This window comes from Patella vulgata, chromosome 1, assembly GCF_932274485.2.
Source record: "Patella vulgata chromosome 1, xgPatVulg1.2, whole genome shotgun sequence".
In the NCBI taxonomy this organism is placed as follows: Eukaryota; Metazoa; Mollusca; class Gastropoda; family Patellidae; genus Patella; species Patella vulgata.
The window spans coordinates 30,733,968-30,754,145 of record NC_065879.2 but is presented as its reverse complement, the minus strand read 5'-3'; the positions used below and the strand labels follow the sequence as shown (position 1 = coordinate 30,754,145).

The 20,178-nt window shown below is 32.0% G+C and overlaps 1 protein-coding gene across 1 annotated transcript; it reads right to left on the bottom strand.

The window, feature by feature from the left end:
• Positions 1 to 6,898: 6,898 nt before the first annotated feature.
• LOC126828148 (kelch-like protein 26) lies at positions 6,899 to 17,686 on the bottom strand. The gene is made up of 3 exons (XM_050557750.2): positions 17,646 to 17,686; positions 10,729 to 10,882; positions 6,899 to 8,536 (listed from the first exon to the last, which is right to left on the bottom strand). Exons 2-3 carry the CDS (start codon positions 10,852 to 10,854, stop codon positions 6,911 to 6,913), a joined length of 1,752 nt encoding a protein of 583 aa, XP_050413707.1. The 5' UTR covers positions 10,855 to 10,882; positions 17,646 to 17,686; the 3' UTR covers positions 6,899 to 6,910.
• Positions 17,687 to 20,178: the final 2,492 nt, after the last annotated feature.

The window sequence follows — 20,178 nt, the reverse complement described above, 5'->3', positions numbered from 1 at the left end:
CAGGTCTTGCCATTATAAATAATGAGCCCGTCTGCCTCTGTGATCGATGATATCTTGTTGCATTCACAGACAATTAAATTTGTCACTAGATATCTAGAATGGTTTTGGTGTTTTTGTATAAAGGGTAATATGAATGAAAACTCTCAAACAGTCACGAAAAAAACCTGTTCATAAAAAACCTGAATTTAAGTCTGAAGGCCTTTAATTTCTAGGAAGTACTCCTCATTCCAACCCCTGACAAGTATGTCCCTGAGACACTTAATAAGTTGGATCTTTCATCACACAAAGTCCAATCGGATACAACATGACATTCGATCATCATCCAACATTTTAACAAGGAGACCTTGAAACAAACAATATTACTTCCTCCTCTCAAGTTGCTACATAAAACAGATCAACCCTCATCACACAACTTTAACAAATTGACATATCATATTCCTTAGACATATAACATTACCAAGATTTTTCACAAGAATTTACTATCTTTGTTATTTCCATCCTAACTATCAATAGCAAAGAGATGTATAATTCACTAAATATTTAGACAAAAGCTAGACCATTAATCAGTTATATAGTAATATGGAATTTATAATTCTTAAATATAAGGTATTGGGTAATAACAAATTGAATTAAATTGTGATAAAATATTTGCCCATAACATTCAAATAAACTACAAGGGCAAGTTTTCTTGCTTTGTGCTAATACATGTACCCTATATTTATTTTATATACCCGCTGTCAATCAATGTCTTCTTGTTACATTATTTACATTTTATGAATTCATAACTCAATCAGTAACAAAATTTGATAACCCTGTTTCAGTTTCAAGATGAGAATCTACAGGAATATATGTATGGGAAATGATTAGAAATATGATATCTTCCCATCTTATCAATCAAATTAAATATGTGGTAATATTTAAAACAAATATTTGGAGTACATTATTATTAAGATAAGTTCCTAATCATGCATTGCTAGATATAATTTGATAATAAAACATATATCAGTGAAACTTTATATATGAAAATGAAGAAATATAAATATTTCATATTGACCACTTTTATGGCATTTACCTCTCTAGGTCACTCACTACATGTATATGTCAAAGGTTATCTTGATAAGATAATGTTACTATTGTTAACACCAAAAACACTGGAAAATGACTCACTGATGGTCTTCTAAATAAGTAAAAAATAAAAAAAAAATGTTGGCATTACCCACATTGTTGTTCTTTTCACAAATTTCCAGAACAATTAGTGTGTGCCTTTCTTCAAGTAAGCAGTACCTCTGATTCACCTTTTAACATTGTGACATAAAAAGATGGATGACATGAATGTATAATCCTTTGTCAATATGAAAAAATGCTAAACAATGAATGAAAAAAATGACACAATTAATTTGAAAGAAAAGTTTTGGTTTGTGTCAATATATATCATAGCCTAACTTTGTTTTAATTTGTGTGTTCCATTATAAATAAATAAATCTAAAGAAAAAATTTGTCTATTTGTACTCCAATGTCATAAAGCACAATTTATTCAAAAGAGAATATTACCGTATTAATCCTAATTAAACCCTTGTCATCTGTGTCTAATATAATTTTTAGCATATACATGTATGTCTTCCTGTTCGTGAAATATTTTCTAATAATAACTAATTTGAAATAGTTAGAAATATCAGACTACCAATCTTTATACCACACACTCAAATATGAAATTTCAACCAGTACACTCTATCAACAAAAAAGTTAGGTTGCCAGGCAACAAAACATACGCCTGCAGCAGCTAACTCCGGGCAGTCAACAAGTGTTGTCGCTTAATTTTTCTTTTGTCAGTAATGAGAACATTAACAACACATGAAAATCTGATTACGAGTAATAACCGATGAAGTAATTATCAGAAAACATTAGAATCTGTTCTGATTGTTTTCTCATGACCTTAAACAATTTCTATTAACTTTAGCCTCTAGAGTGAATGAATGAATGAAATAGAGTTTTAGCCTCTAGAGCGTCCACAAGGTTTTTCAAAGTAAGTGATCAAGTGCCTTAAATATGGCAGTAATTATCAGAAATCGTTGAAAACGAATAGGATTCTTTGTCTCATGACCTTAAACACTGTGTATAAGTTTAAAGTCAATCAGATATTAACTTTAGCCTCAAGAGATTCTACAAGATTTTTTAAAAGAGGTCATGGGCTATAACTCCAGCAGTAATTTTCGAAAATAGGATTCTTCGTCTGATGACCTTAAACAGTATGTATAAATTTAAAGTCAATCGGATATTAACTTTAGACTCAACAAGATATTTCAAAGTGATCAAGGGCCATAACTCTAGCAGTAACTATCAGAAGTTGCTGAAAATCAATAGGCGTCCTCATCTCATGACCATAAACACTGTGTATAAATTTAATGTCAATCGGGCCATAACTCTGGTAGTAATTATCGGAAATCGCTGAAAATCAATAGGCTTCTTCGTCTCATGACCTTAAACACTTTAGCCTCTAGAGCGTTCATAATGGCCGGTCGGACAGATGGGGGCGACGACAATATACTAACACATTTCAATGTGGGCGTATAAAAAAATTAATTTGCCAGGCATCTAAATATACCCCCATCAGTAGCTTTGATGTCCTGGCCATAATGACCAATTATATTCACAATTTTATCAATAGTTCTTAAATGCATAGTATACATCACGAAAATGTCGTAGTTAATCATCAGAAAAATAGTACAAAGTGAACAGGGACCATAGTTTTTGAGATTTAATAGCATGCTTCATGTTGCTTAAGAATTGTTACCCGAAACTATTGAAATTAAATATCTTGTACTTTGATAACAATGTATATAAATTGCAAGTACATCAGATAATACGCATAACTTTTGCTTTTTGAGCGTTGTAGATAAGGGCAGTAATTGTTGAAATTCATAGTAATCTACTTTCTTTGCACAATTAACAATGCATTAATGATGAATGCACATTGAGAACTCACAGACAGATTGGACAGACCAAGGGCAATATACATACACATTTTAGTGTGCGTGCATAAAAGGTAGAAAGAGGACTATATAGTTATATATACAAGTCAAGACCTCACAACAAAATGATAATTACTAGCATTGTCAAATAAATACATCATCAGTAATCTTTTCTCAATAATAAGTTTTCATAGACAATGTAAATGTGGTGAAGAACCATCCTCTCCTCCTGCCTCTATGAAAGAATGGTTTCTGGACAGACAGCTGCAAACACATCTTCGTTTTGCATGGTAGTAGTATTGAAAAGAGACATCAATCAACAGTACCATGGATCAATCATTTACCAAACTGGGAAACAATATATAGCAAACAATGAGATCTCACAATGATTAGCACTGGAACCCACAAACACATAGTGATGCCATGTACCAAGATAGATGACAACTGAGATACTGCATAATACAAAGATTGTATTAGAATACTTATTCAAATTAACTACTTTAAATTCTGGGTCAACAACAAAAGGTAATCAACAACAGTACTTTAGTCAGTACTCTGAAATCTTATAGAGACAACAACCCATCTAGATTTATAGAAATCACAACTCTTCTAGCTTTATGGAAATTAATAACATTTGTTGTTTTACAAACAGTTGCCGATACAACATACCAACTGCAAGTACAAGAGTTATGCAAGTCCTAACTGTTTATGACTTCAGAAAAAGGATATAAGAATAACATCAAGAATCAACAAATTCCAAAGTTATCTCATTCAAAAACCTCTTTGGATAACAACTTCTAACAATATCAGAAATCTGTTACGTCACACAGATAACAATTACATATATTTCAACAACTATTATCGAGATCGAAAATCTCCAATTTGTAACTTCCAACATTTATCACTCACTTATATACGGCAAGAACTTTAACAGGCAACAATACTTTCATTATTTTAAATATCCACAAACACATCCATTATTTCAATAACAACAAATCTAGACTGCACAAACTTTGGCACCTTTTAAGATAACAATTATAGTACATTAATAATAAATACATAATTTGTATGTACCATTATTATATAATGTATATTTAGTTACTGTAACTTAATTTCTATAACCTGCTTTTATCTCTTATTCATACCTTTGAGAAGTTCAGAAATAAAGAAATAAATTAGAAATAAAATTACCATAGTTAAGATTCCAGTTCCTGGATCTTCATTTTTCATTCCTTAAATAATTAATTAATCTAATGTCATATGAGATATTAATATCTTAACTAAGAAATAAATAGGATTTTTCATCTTATTTTGAATCAAACTACTCCCAAATACTATTTTGAACCATTAGTGTAGAGAAGTCTAAGCATAACAAAATATACATCACAATTTGATTGCATTCATTTCATGATTTTAACTAAAGGAAAATCAACGAAAACACATTATAATCCTTCTTTTCCATTACAAACATACATGAAAATACATTTTACATATAATATACACCATTACTATAGCCAAAAAAAAATAAACTTTAATTCATTAACCACCATATTTCTGTTACATTAAATGCTTTTATGGTAGGAATCACAAGTTTGCAAAAACAGCAGAACTAAACATTAGGTTTTAAGTTTTAACTTTCTTTCTTGAGCACAATTATCACAAATCTTTTCCTATTCCGTAAAGAAAATACACACAACACTGAGAATCGAAAAGAAAATAACTAACAGTTAATAAGGGCAACAAGATGTCTACTAATTTTCAGGAATTTTAAGTATTTTAATGAATGAAACCATTTTTAAACTGAGAGATAACAGAATTGTACTTAACACCTTCCATGCCTTTCAATTAATAACATCCATGGTATCAAAGACAAAAGTAGTCTTTAAACTCAAGAAATTATTCTTTATCTCTTTCAAGTAGAACCACTACTGTTTCAGTTAAGACAAAATAACACAAATACTGTACAAATAATTAAAAAAAACAAAAAAAACTCACCGGGTCAGAATAAAAGGGTAGAAGTAGCAACTCTTTGCAAAAATATGATATAAACATTAAAGCAAAAAAGAAAATAAGCAACAGGAAGATTTTATGCCACTCAGAATATCATCACAACAAAAAGGCAGGAACACCATTCATTAACAGAATATCCTATTCCCTATTTACATTTATCCTCATCAAGAAACATATATACCAAGATAACAACATTCATACTATGTGACATTAACATTACTGAAATGTAACCTTTTGTTAATTACAGACACATTAACTATTGGGAATTCTGCAAACACATCTGAATATTATAATCTGAAATTGAAAATTCCATTTTTCAAAGAAATATTTAAATAGCATATTTACAGATTAAGCTAGCTAAATTTCATTACCTCTATTAAATCAAACATTCAAATCATGCCAATAATCAATTCATTGATATAAAAAAAATATATTAACATAAGTCTTTATGAATCAAGTTTTTCATTCTTGTTATTTTAGTGAATCTCTTAGTTATTGTCACAAATTATTGTTACCCGGTAAAACAAGCATTACATCATTGTATGTACAGGTACAGTTGGAGTATCTTTTAGAGAAAGCATACATAATTAGATTATGCCATAAAAAAAAGCCTATCACATTATTTTTAATACTTCAACTATACCTCATATTTTCTTCCATATGTGTACATGATTTTACAAAATGTGCGTCCGTCTTCATATTGCTTTTAGTGGCTTGAGCCTTTAATTGTATCCCAGTCTTACCTACGATGATCATTCTTATCTAGTCTATTTAGGGAAACATAATGTTTTATATAAAAAAAAGTTGTGAGAAATATGATGATGATGATGAAAAATGACATGTTAGACAACTATAAAACGTGCACAATATATAACGGTATGACTTGTAATTCTAACAAATTAATTATTGAAGATAATGGGTACGTTATATAGGTTTACATACTACAATAGCAGTGACAATGTATATAAATAAACACCAGGTAGTATTACAAGCCTATTTATGACTTATTTAATTTATAATTATTAAAGCTGGATTCCTACCGCAGTTAAGATACATTTCAGCTCAAATTTATAAGAATCAGAAAATATGGTACATCTTATACTAAACCCAAACATAAAACCATAGGCCTTAAATGTTACTAGACTTGTTTTCATATTCAAAAAATCCAGCTGAATTTGGATATATCAAACATTACATCTGTGCACTTTGCAATGACACAATTATCAAGAATTGACATTAATAATGGCTACTGTTTTTGACCATTTCTCTTTGTTCAAAACCTATTATTACGGCAAGTGTAAGATAATTAAAAGACATTTTTTTGTTTGTAATTTGTAATGATATGACTTCTTTTTGGTGTCAGTTTGGTTAAATTTAATGTGTTCTGCCAGATAAATTTTCATCTGTGTTTAAAATATATGTCCAAGGAACAGGTCAAATCTGAGATGCCTTCTCACTATTCCACCACACATTTAAACACCAGATTAACCAAACTGAACACCCGATTTTCAGGTCAAGCAGTCTCAATCCTTCAAATTTAGCCATGATCATCAAATATTTGAGCTTAATCCAAAATAAAATGCAACGTAGTGTAAATTAACTACTTACAGGGTACTTTTGTGCACCAATGCAGTGTGCTATGACGTAAATGTTGCCTTGGCAGCAGTTTTAATCCAACTTTAACAATTAAAATTGTACAACTGTCTTGATCAAATTCATAGACTGCATACTTTATTAAAGGATTCTGACATTAAATTGCACAATTGACACAATTATATCAAATGTTCAATCAAAGTCTGGAATTAAATGAATCAAATTTCCAGTTAGAGAATAACAATATATATTATATATATATATATAATATATATACTGAATTACATCTAGACTGACATGCGAGATTACAATATTTAGGTATCATATTAAAACAGTTATCATTTTTCCTTCATATATTTGTTTGAGATTTTTTCATCATCAAAATTAATAAAGAGCTGAGTGCACATTGCTGAATTCAAACTTGTTCGCTGTGGAGCTTTTGCATATTTGGACCAATCATCAAGGTCTGCATCATAGAGCCAGATTTCATCTTCTGTAGCATTGTGATGTTCGTGTCCTAATGAAAGAATCTGACCTTCAAAGTTGATGTAATGTCCAATGGAACGACCGCTAAGTGTAGATGATAGCATGGTCCATTGATTGCTCCTCAGATCAAAACATTCAATAGGAATTTGGCCGTGTAGAGGGATCCCGGGACGCGGAATCCCACCCAATACAAAGATTCTCTGTTCATAACCAACAATGTCATGTAATCTTCTAGCATAAAACATCCCTGGTTTAGTTTCGTATCTTTGAGTTGTTGGATCAAAACAAAGAAATGTATTCGTGGGTTGTCTCTCTTGTCCAGAAACACCTCCACATAAATAGATTTTCGAGCGAAAATTTGTTGCAGCTAATGAATGAACAGGAGTTGGAAGAGGTAGTACAGTGTCCCAAAAGTCAGTCAACACATTATAACATTCGACTGAATCAAGTATCGCAAACTGTTCAGTAGAACCACCGAATACATATAAACACCGGTTAAATGCAACCAGAGCAAAATCTAACCGAGGTCTGCTCATTGGTCGAAGTTCTTGACCTACAAGATGGCGTGGATCAAAACGAAACATAGAACTCATTAAAGATCCACCCCCATAATCTACCACACGGCATATGTATGCAAAATTATCTGCTGATGCGATTCGACAATCACGATTTCCATCCACATCTGAGAAGATACTATAAAATAAACCTGCATTATGATTGTATGCTGTTACCTGAAATGGCATGTAGGGTGTACCATGGTGGACTAATATTAAACATGAAGAACTACTTCTTACATTGGAATTTTCCTCTATGGACGGGTGTCCTTTCTTACAGTCATTATGATAGAAATAGCCTTTAGCAACTAATTGTTGAGCTCCAGGACAACGCTTTATAATTTCACTCTCTCTTATTGAGGCCAATTCTCCTTCTGACATGAGACCGAATCTAATATGACTTAAAACATTTGGTCCGTCTGCTGTAATCCTAAGAGGATTAAAGCGAAACCATTTATCCAAACTAAGAAAGAGTCTGTATTCCGAGGTAGATCTGAGGGTGTTTCTTTCTAAATGTTTTGCAAGATTATCAGCATCCATCTTTAAAAATGCCTGAGTTTGAGTGAACTCAAAAAACTTGTCCTGAATCATGGAATCCCAATGGGACATGACTTTATCCAGGGAATATGTGTCTGCAATATTCAAGAAATCGTCTGCATTTTCAAAGGTCATTAAAGAGGTAATAAAATTACTACAGACATCAATGGCACTGGAAACTTGTAAATGACTAGCTGTATTAATGATTTCTGTGAGGTTATCAAGGTGAAGGGCCATTTCTCCACTATAAATAAAATCTATCACATGTTGTAGGCCATCTGCTGACACACCTTTGAGATCTACAACATTCTGTTTGCTTTCTGCCATGACTCCCCCAAACATAACTCTAAAATAGTCGCTGGTGGCCGCCAACAAGGCTTTATGAACCTAAAAATAGAGAGAAATGGTTTATTTCTAAATCAAATCATACACAATTATTCCCACCTGGGAATGTAAATTTGGCATTTAATTCATTGTGGCATGACACAGGCAAGTTTATTTAGAATAGTAAAGCATTTGAAATAGACCTTCCTTACATATATCTAAATGGGTTGTATATTAAAGAAATATTATGCAAGATTTAAAGGAAGAGCTGGCCTTTAAAAATGAATATTTTGAAAATTTCAGTCAAATTACTTCATTTGGAATGAAGTTATGAAAGTTTTGTCGATTGCCGAGTGTTCTCATTCTTCTTTGTCAAGTACATGTACCATTACCAAGATAATAAACACAAAGTCTTGATTGTCAGCCCTTTTATCGACAGTCTACATGAGTGAACTATTTCATGATCAGAAAATTTTGACTTCGCCAGCATATATGAGCATTTAACGCAGATATGGCAGACATTGTCTAATCCACTCAACATCTAAGCTGTCTGAAGATCTGGAGAGTTGATTGTGGGTTTGTTGTGAATAAATGTCTAAATTATAATATATATAACATTTGAAACCAGAAAAATGCCTGGCAATAGGCAAATTTAGCTCTCGTATAATGCATCTTTAATTGAAATATTATAGCATAGACAGATATATAGAAATACCATCCAACATGATATAATTACATCTCTAGTATAATATTACGTCTAACTACAACCGTGTTCTCACTGCTGGATCTTAACCATGAGCTACTTATATAACATACTGGTAATTAAAATTGTGTCCTTGGAAAATAGTTACACTACATGCTATCCAGCAATATAATGTTGATTAATATAAAGTACAAATAAAGAATTATGATGACTGGATATTTTTGTAGATCCTGTTTGAGCAAGATAAAATTTACCAAGATTGCACTCCTTTCCAAAATAATTTTGATTTCTGGGAAAAAAAAGTGCAAGATGGAGGACATATTGACCATTTGTTTATGTAAACAGAGGTGAGTGTGATTTGACTTATCAGTACGGACAGCAAAACTTGATTTAACATATTTTAGAACATGTGAAATGTTATTAATGTTAATGATATAATTACAATACTGTTTTAATTAATCCACTTTAAATGGGTACTCATTTTTTCTGTGACACCCAATATATATTTCTAGGAAATGTAAGCTTACATTACAGGGCCGTGACTGAATAATGTATAGTGCCGTGGAGCCTACGACACGCACCCCCCTCCCCTCGATCCATTAACTTCTCAATGTCTGTGTAGTTTGTTTTGTCTGCAGGTTTGTCTTATCGGTTTTGTTTGTATTTAGTGCTGTCTTCCTGCAGTTACTATTATATAAGTACAGTAGGTAATTGAATATTATTTATAAAATAAAAAGTACAATATACAACCATTAAGTGTATTCTACCAGACCATGAATTTATTTCATGTGACACCTGTAGCATATGCCTGACCTACTTGTCCCATCCCAGTTTAATTTCGAACAGATCACTGAGTACAAGAAAATCAGCCTAAAATCTCAGTTCGATCCCTACTTTGATAGGTGTGTTATTTAGTCTTATACATTATTTAAACCAGAATAAGTCATAAAATTTTATTTCAATCCTCTGAATAAACATTAAATATACCACTGGGAAAATGGTAATTTTAAATGATACTCATGGGGAGTGCGTCATGACAATAACAATATGATTTGTTGTAAAAGTAAACAACCACAGTCAAAAAAACATTTTTTTAAAAATATAACGTACATGATGGTTAAATTATTTAAATTAGAGACAGTACTTCAAATTTATCTGACTGTAACGTTGATTCCCCATCAGATTTTGCAGACAGAATTTAATGATTAGATGGGAGTAAGTAAGGATTCCCAATTGGCCACCTTTGTTTAAAAATTAAACGGCTTCATAGCTTTTTTGAATATCTTAGAACTACAAGAATACCCAGTACACGTACATTGGTGTATTGATGAATGTATTGTAAAACAGGCCTAGTTAAATCACTCATCTTTATTCACAGACATGTGAATATTTCAGACATGTGGATTTTCTTCTGATGGATCTGAGAAATGTTTGGTTATAAGTGAGATTGAGACAAGCTGTACCATAAAAATGTACTTTTCGTAGTAGAAAGAAGTCAAATACATATTTCAAAATATTCAAATGACTAATTAAATGAAATACAGTATCGTACCTCAAAAACGCGTCCATCTGCAGAAACTTTAAAATCACACAATTCTTTATTCTGTCTGAGTCGATTCAATTGATGTATTACTGTGTCACCATATCCTTCAGCTTGAAATTTCTGACCTTCACTCATATTTGAACAGTTTATGGGCCGATTATAGCTAAAATAGAGAATAAAAATTATAGCAACTGAACAAATAACTTTCAAAAAGATCAGAATGTAGATTTGGCAACCTTTTGTATCTATAACTATGTAGTATAAGCAAAAATGCAGCTTTGTCGTCTACATGCCTTTAAAAATAAAGGTATGAATAATTGTTGTTTCCTAGAATTTAAAGTCGTCTTTAAAATGACTCACCAAGCAATTCAAACAAGAGTGAAAAGTGTACACTGGTTTCAAAGCAATGAACAAGAACACGGTCCTTAATTTTTTAGGAGACGATCAGAATTCTAACCAGTGAACAGATTTTTCTAACGGAAAAGTCATACAATAGGTAGTCTAAACTGTTCTTCTAAAAGGACATCCTAGAAAAGTGCATACATATGCATATTGCATAACCATTATTTACGCTAGTTGATAAAAACCCTAAGCTTAAATATATGTAGACTATGTACTATTTTCAAAAAAAATATCCAACACACAGTTAACGCATGGTTGCTGGAAAACATAGTTACTTATCCATACAACCATAAAATTAAATTTCTTTTAGAGACTAAGCTTCTCACTCATACGTTTGTGAAAATATTTTATTCAATCAATTGTTCAAGTTTTCATACAAACCAATACAAAACTGCACTTCATTTTGTACAAGAACTTGAATGTCTGATTGAAATTTGTGTCTGATTACATTGACCATTCCAACGGCACCAATCCCTAATATGAAACAAATCTAATTTTTTTTATAGTAAAACTGGTTCAGCTCCTTGAAATATAATAGGTAATGTAATTAGGGTTTCACACTGCGTAGCTTGTGTGAAACACTATTGTTTTTGTTAAAATTATTATTCTTTTTATTATTATTAGGGTTTCACACTGGGTAGCTTGTGTGAAACACTATTGTTTTTGTTAAGATTATTCTTATTATTATTCTTATTATTATTTTTCTTATTCCATTTTGATTGTATCTCAGAAACTACTTGTCGGATTGATTTGATGTCTTTGGTTTTACTGGGAAAGTGGGTGTGACTTAGAGATTAAAGCTATTTCCAACGTTCTGCGATAATGCGAAATGTCCAAAATCGTCGAAGTTGTCGATTTTTGAAATATTGCCGTAATATTAACAATAATCGCCGCATTTTAATATTGGATACATTTTGACATAGCCAGAGACAAGGCACATAGCTACGGTTCTTTAGATTTTTGATTTTTGACGAATCGTCGGAGATATTAGGCGCCAAATTTTGAAAATTTAAATATTTACAAAAAACTTTTTTATTTATGAATATTTTTATGTGGTATTTTACCCAGGGTTAAAGAGTCATCTGATTTGACCAAAAATGGCACCATTTTTTTGTCACCGTAATTTTCCTTGGCCCCCATTGGCTAATTCAGTTTTTCAGTCCTGGATTAATTATTTAATACTCGATTTGTATCAAACAAAGATCATTAGCTCCGTGGTCCAAAATGTCATTTTTTTTGTTACCGGTAAAGTTACCTTTCGGCAACGGAAGTGACGTAAATTTAGCAAAAACTACAATTTTGACAGTTCGGTACCACTTTTTGAAAGCAAATATTATTTTTTTCAAATCTGGTATGACTGAAAGTGTGTGCCCTGTAAAGGCGCAGAAAACATCGGGCTCAGTTTTTTTAATTTCGATTTCGTTTTCGGGTCATTTTGATTTACATGTATATGTGAAAAAAGGTGAAAAAATGAGCTATTTACAACCAATTCAGGCTTTTCATATTTTAAAATATTTCTTCGCAACTTTTATAAACTTGTAGCAATAATCCGTACGAAGAGAATGTATGTGAAAATTAGTTTGTAATATGAGCAGTTGCCGAGAAATGGGCAATTTTGCATGAGTCTCGATTTATGCTAGTTTGCCGGTAAAAGAGTCAATTATTATTGGATTTTCATAAAAGCGACACGATTTGATGCGTAATGTCAATTTTAACTAGGTCAAACCAATTTAACATTTTCAATGTCACCAGAAATGACGTAATTTGGGCAAAAACTGTATTTATAGCCTTCGAAACAAATAATTGATTCAAATGAGTCGTATTTGTTATTTGTTTAAAATTTTGATATTTGATTCAAATCAACTAATAGAATGGACCCATACGATCATATAGATATCACAAATTGGTTTCTAACTTGTTCAGTTGCAGAGAAATTGACGATTTTCAACAGGTAACTTTTCAAAGTTTTTGGTCCATAAAAGTGTCAATTATTATTCGATTTTCATAAAATTGTCACCGTGTGATACCTAATGCCATTTACGATTTCATTCAAGTAATTTAAGATTTTCATTATCACCGGAAGTAACGTCATTTTGGCAAAAACTGTAATTTTAGCCTTTAAAACAGATATTTTATTCAAATGAGTCTGATTTGTAATGTTTTTAAAATTATGATATTTCATTCCAATCAACAAATAGATTGAACCAATACGATCATACAGATACCAAAAAATGGTTTCTAACTTGTACGGTTGCAGAGAAATAGACGATTTTCTACAAGTCACTGATCAAGGTTTTTGGTCTATGAAAGTGGAAATTATTATTCGATTTACACATAAAATTTTCACCATGTGATGCCTTATGCCATTTTTGATTTCATAAAACTAATTTAGCATTTTCATTATCACCGAAAGTAATGTAATTTTGTCAGGATCACTTACATGTAACAAATGTATACAATGAATTGATATTGCTGGATTTGGTTGATTCTGCGTACATTTTACTTGGTGTGTGCAATGCTTATATGGAAACCTTTTTAATGGTTTCATCGGTACCGAAAGTGAAATATATTCAAGGGTAACGAGGCACCCGTGAAACCCGTCATTACTGCGTCGCAGTTCTAGTTCTTCTTTTGTTTTGAGTAGATCTCAGCAACTGATTGTCGGATCGTTATGATTTCTTCGGTTTTATCGGAAAAGTGGGTGTGACTTAGAGGATAAAGCTATTTTGAACGTTTTGCGACAATGCTATCGTTTTTAGAAATATTGCAGTAATTTTAACAATAATCATTGGATTTTAACTTTCGATACATTTTGGCATAGCCGGAGACGGGGCACATAGCTACGCTACTTTTGATTTTTGGTTTTCGGCAAATCTTCGCAGATATTAGGCGCCAAATTTAGAAAATTTAAATTTTTACAAAAACTTTTTTATTTATGAATATTTTTTAGTCGTGTTTTACACAAATATAACGAGTCCTCTGACTTGGGCAAAAATGTGAAAAATTTTTGTCTCGGTAATTTTCCTTGGCCCCCATTGGCTAATTCAGTTTTTCAGTCCTAGATTAATTATTTATTGTTCGATTTGTATAAAACAAAGTTCATATGCTCCGTTGTCTCAATTGTCATTTTTTTTGTTACCAATAGTGTTATCTGTCGGCACCGGAAGTGGCGTAAATTTACAAAAAACTACAATTTTGACAGTTAGGTACCATTTTTCAAAAGCAAATATTATTTTTTTCAAATCTGGTATAACTGAAATTGTGCACCCTTTAAAGGCGCACAATATGTTGGGACCAGTTTTTTTAATTTCGATTCCATTTTCGGGCTATTTCGATTAAAAGGTGAAAAAAGGTGTAAAATTAAGCCATTTACAACCCATCCAGCGTTTTCATATTTTAAAATATTACTTCGTAACTTTCATAAACTCGTAGCAATAATCTATACGGAGAGAATGTATGTGAAAATTAATTTGTAATATGCGCAGTTGCCAAGAAATGGGTAATTTTGCATGAGTCACTTTTTACGCTAGTTTGCCTGTAAAAGAGTCAATTATTATTCGATTTTCATAAAAGTGACACTATTTGATGTGTAATGTCAATTTTAACTAGGTCAAACCAATTTAACATTTTCAATATCACCGGAAATGACGTAATTTGGGCAAAAATTGTATTTATAGCCTTCGAAACCAGTAATTTATTCAAATGAGTCATATTTGTTATTTGTTTAAAATTTTGATATTTGATTCAAATCAACTAATACAATAAACCCTTACGATCATATAGATATCACAAAATGGTTTCTAACTTGTTCAGTTGCGGAGAAATAGGCAATTTTCAACAGGTCACTTTTTAAGGTTTTTTGTCAATAAAAGTGTCAATTATTATTCGATTTTCATGAAATTTTCACTGTGTGATACATAATGCCATTTACGATTTCATACAAGTAATTTAAGATTTTCATTATCACCGGAAGTAACGTCATTTTGGCAAAAACTGTATTTTTAGCCTTCAAAACAGATATTTTATTCAAATGAATCAGATTTGTAATGTTTTTAAAATTATGATATTTGATTCCAATCAACAAATAGAATGAACTCATACGATCATACAGATACCTCAAAATGGTTTCTAACTTGTACGGTTGCAGAGAAATAGACGATTTTCTACAAGTCATTTTTCAAGGTTTTTGGTCTATAAAGGTGGCAATTATTATTGGATTTACATAAAATTTTCACCATGTGATGATGCTATTTCTGATTTCATAAACCAATTTAACATTTTCATTATCACCGGAAGTAATGTAATTTTGACAGGATCACTGACATGTAGCAAATGAATTGATTGCTGGATTTGGTTGTTTCTGCGTCCATTTTATTTCATGTGTGCAATGCTTATGTGGAAACCTGTTTAACGGTTTCATTGGTACCGGAAGTGACATAAGTTCAAGGGTAATGTGGCACCGGTGAAACCCGTCATTACTGCTTCGCATTTCTAGTTACTCTTGTCTTCATTTCTTTATGTTTCAAAAGGCACTTTTTCATAAAATCATAACAATATTGCTACTTTTAACTGATTGGTGGTGTCACCAATCTGATAAAGCCTCATTTTTATTACCCTAATATTAAAATTATATTAACTTTGTATATCAGAAAATTAAGGGGTGATTTTGTTTGGTGACTCGGTTGGTGACCCATTGCCCTAAGGACTGAATCATGTATCCATTCATCAATATTTGTAGTGACAGCTGTCGTCCAGTTTTGTTGTGCTCTTAATTCATAAGCTTACAATTATTTTTCACCATTAAGAAAAGGTGATATGTAATTAAATGAATTTAAAAAACACTAAACTGCAAGATAGCAATTTTACAAATTGTGCACTATACAGGCAATATGCATAAGCTATATGCAATAAATAAGCTTATATATTGGCACCCAGTATTCACCCTGCACTTACTATTAGTAAGATTGACTTTGATTGTTAGTAATGTTACAGTTACAGCTGTCCAACACAACAGCAGACTGCTCAGTCAGACAGTCACTGCTGTATATTGAGGTATTATAATTAATACTTTTAAACATTGATTACATGTACATCTATTTGTGGGGTTTTGATATGCGTTATTAGACTAAGTATTGATATGACACAGCAATATTCTGAGGAATATTAAGAGGTATATTGAACTGTTTAATTAATATACTGTAGACACTTTCTACTTAACAAGGAGATTGAACATTTAAGACTGTTCTAAAAGTGATCATGATATAATTGATATATCTGAGGGAATATCTTAAATTAGAAGATGACTAATTTCTCAGACATTAAAATCTAATGTCAGGTGTTTAATAAAATCAAATTAATAATGATGTCTATGAAAATCATTTTCTACACTTTAAATAATGTCAAAAATCGTAAATCTCTATACAATAAAAATTATTATGCATTGTGTTTATGGCTGCCACAATGTACTGAAATATATCGAGAATCATAAGATAAATTTTATTGCATAAAAAGGCCCATGGGGAACAGCATACAATCACATAGCCTACATATAAGATATGTGTTAAAATTCTGGATATAGGCCTACATGGTGCTATTTTCAAGAATAATACCTATCAATATGATAAAAAGGTATCTTACAATTCCTGCCTATCAGCTGAAATGATACAAAACAGTTTCAGGCTTTTCTCTGTGTGTTTATCAACATGTAAACTTTCTGCCTATGATGACAAACAATTAAATGATCTGATTTATATTATGTCACAAAGAATTACATATATTGGAAATCATTAAAAATTTTGTAATACTTCTCAAATTTCAAAAAATGTATCCTAGAAACTGAAACTGCTATTATGAAGGGTCTAATTAAATGATCTGAGTATGGATTTTCTATATCTAGACCATAGTCTATGCCGGCATAGTAATAATTTATTTAGACCACCAGACAGTCACACCAGTCGGGATCTAGGCTAAAATAATTAATGCTTTAATCATCGAAAATCACGTAACTCTTCACAAGAAAATCCACTACCAGTTCTAAATGTGAACGTATTTTGTGTTGTGCGTAAAATTTCATGAATGAACAGGGAGAATGTTGTAAACATTGCAGAGCTATACACTGGAATTAGCCAACCAGAACGGTACATTTTTCCATAGCGGTAGGTCATTGACACAAATAAAAATAAACCAGGCGAATTCCTTCGTCTACAATGTCTGATTTTACTCACATATAGAGGTTAACAGTCTTTAAATATACATCTCACATGAATAAATACGAAAACTGGTGATTAAAGTGATATGCACGATAGAAGTCGACGCAAAATTATGTAAAGGAAGACTTTCAGACATAGCCAGTGAAAATTGGGTCTCCATATGAGCAAAAGTAGGTCAACGTGTCGCGTTCGTTTTTCTACGTTGTCAGGCCTTATCGTCATCTATAAACTACTAAAATCTAAAATTCGACCATTCATACACCTAAACCAACATTGCCATAGCCACCAATAATGTAGAAATGCCGTAATTCTTACCCAAAGCCCCGAGTGTAAGTAGGCCAGCTGATTGCAGAATGGCTTCCATGTTTGAACTATAAAATCATTCTTACCTCCGCGGGCCGGAGAACTGCGAAGGTCGCGCCATTGGGTTTACAGCTGATTCTGGCGAATTCAATGTGCCATGTTTAGCCTGGACAGTGTGAAAACGACGAGAATAATAGCTCTCCCTGAAAAAAATATTACAAGCTTTTGTTGATGGTTTCGTACATATTTTACACGAAAAGATTCAATATATTGGATTTCAGCTAGCCTATGTCAGATGATGAAATGACCAGCAATTCCCAGAAAATCTAAACTCCATCTTCAAAACTATTTCACCATTGTATGTAACATATAATATAACGGTGCATAGAATAGCAGCATACGCCATGTAAATTTCGGATATTTAAAAAGCGAAGGCCGTCGTGCAGTTCGGGTTATTTTTTTCCCCCCATAAAAGTGCGATAACATGATCATGAGTCTGAAGAAACAGTGTTTACTGGATCATGGAGGGGTATCCAAATAGCCTACATATTTCACCTGGGCTATAATTTTATTTTGATTTCAAAACATATAAATCTTGATTATAAGTAAGTCACACCCTTTTGGGAATCTTGGTTATAGTTAGCAATAATCTTTAAATTTTGAAAGCAGATTTAATACAGATAATAAATTAAGTAATAAATTAGTTTGAACAGTTTAATCTTATAGTTTGAAATCGAGTCCACATGAAGCCAATGTCCTAATAATTTACAAGGCGTATCCATGAATTTTATAAAAGTTTACAGTACAAAATATTAAACAAGATGATCAGGTTAAAAAGGGTTATAGGACTAGAACTTGAACCAAGGTCCAAGACTCGTTTTCAACAGGATATCTACTGTTAATAATTTACCCCGCACATTATGCGTGTTTAATAAAACGAATATTTGAAACACCGTTTTTATAATGTTAAAGATACATTCCTACTAAAGTATTTATAGGGTAGTTATTTCCAATAAAAGTATGTATGGTATGTATGGAAAGTAGAGACGTCCATTAATCTTACTTGAAAAATACTGGATTCCCTGAAAAACATCCACGGGGCAAGCACTGGGCAAAATTATCAGGGTATCACTAACTGCATGGCAACCCTATATAGATACGGCATATTGTCTGTCAGCTTGTGGGAACAGTGAGTACAACATACTCTGTGTGGTTGGCGGAAGACTATCAGAGAATTTACTTAGGCTTCAATATGTATGGCAAGTGGACAACAAGTAACGACAAATACAATCTATGGGCTCTCCTTCAATCAAGTTACATGACAAACAGGTCTGTTTAAAATACATTTCTACGCCACGAGGTAGTTTGTTTTTTCCAATTTAAAAGTTTTGGTGGTGATTTGAACAAATCACACAGTTTGTTCGTGAGAAAGCATCTTTAAAACCCTTTTCTGGGATATCGGCTTTTCAGTCAGTTTGTGTATAATATTTTGGTGGTTTTGGTGATCTTCTCCATAGATTATGAACACAAAATATCAGTCTTTCTCAATTCTAATAATTATTGATCAAAAATGAATCTGCCACGCCGCGCCCAACTCTAAATATCTTACCATATTTTCCCTGGGTTCATACCATTTGTTTTACTTTGGCCTTAGGAGATCCCTCATCGAAATTCAGAATATTTTCTAAATCTTGAATTTCGGAGTTATCTCCCAGTTTTTATTTTAACTTTAAAGTTTGTGACTTGATTTAGGGCAGTGTTCTTCACGATTATTTTTAAAACTTGACCGAGTTTTTATTGTGGCATGAAGTAGCCGATAATCAAAAATGTAACAAAAATTTGGACCGCAAATTTCTGGTCGGCGCTTTTTATCTTTACGTTTTGGCGCTTAAATCTTGTGACGGGATACAAGACAAAAGTTATAACCCCTTTTGGATAGTTCATTGTGGCCACGAAACACCATGGGCATAACATTTCGACTATGCTTTCCTGGGCTATCTCCCCGTCTCCGCTTAAACTGATTTCTTATGAGCGTGCAATGGTCGAGCAAACAGTTTCGTGAGATTGTTGACGAGGGCTTAAAGGCGCTAAGTCTCTAACTCAATATTTTCCATAATATTTGAAATTGAAAACACAAATTAGAATTCAATATTGGTCCATTTCAATCCATATTGATGTTGTTATGTTGCCGTGAAAATGTTGGATCCTAATATCCAATATTTAAGACACATTGAACGTTTTAATATATGATACCCGAGTCAAGTAGCCTACCATATCGTTTCGGGCGCAAAATCAATGAACAGGGAAAAACATATCCTAAATTACAATGCGACAGTAAATAGTAATGGCTGATTCACAAATGATAAAATAATAATAATAATAATAAAAAGTTTAGAACGGACGAGGCAGGCTTAAACGACTGTCGTTCAGTTTGGACTGTTCACATATTTCAGCGAACATAATTGATTCGAATTTACAAATTTAAAAAAAAAATGAATATAAATCACTTTAAATACACTCGTATTACATTAATATGTGCTTTTGG

Excerpts from the sequence above, each read along its gene's own strand:
- LOC126828148 (XM_050557750.2), bottom strand. The coding sequence starts at position 10,854 with ATGAGTGAAGGTCAGAAATTTCAAGCTGAAGGATATGGTGACACAGTA. Across the intron at positions 8,537-10,728 it reads CAGATGGACGCGTTTTTGAG|GTTCATAAAGCCTTGTTGGC; the intron begins GTACGATACTGT and ends CTCTATTTTTAG.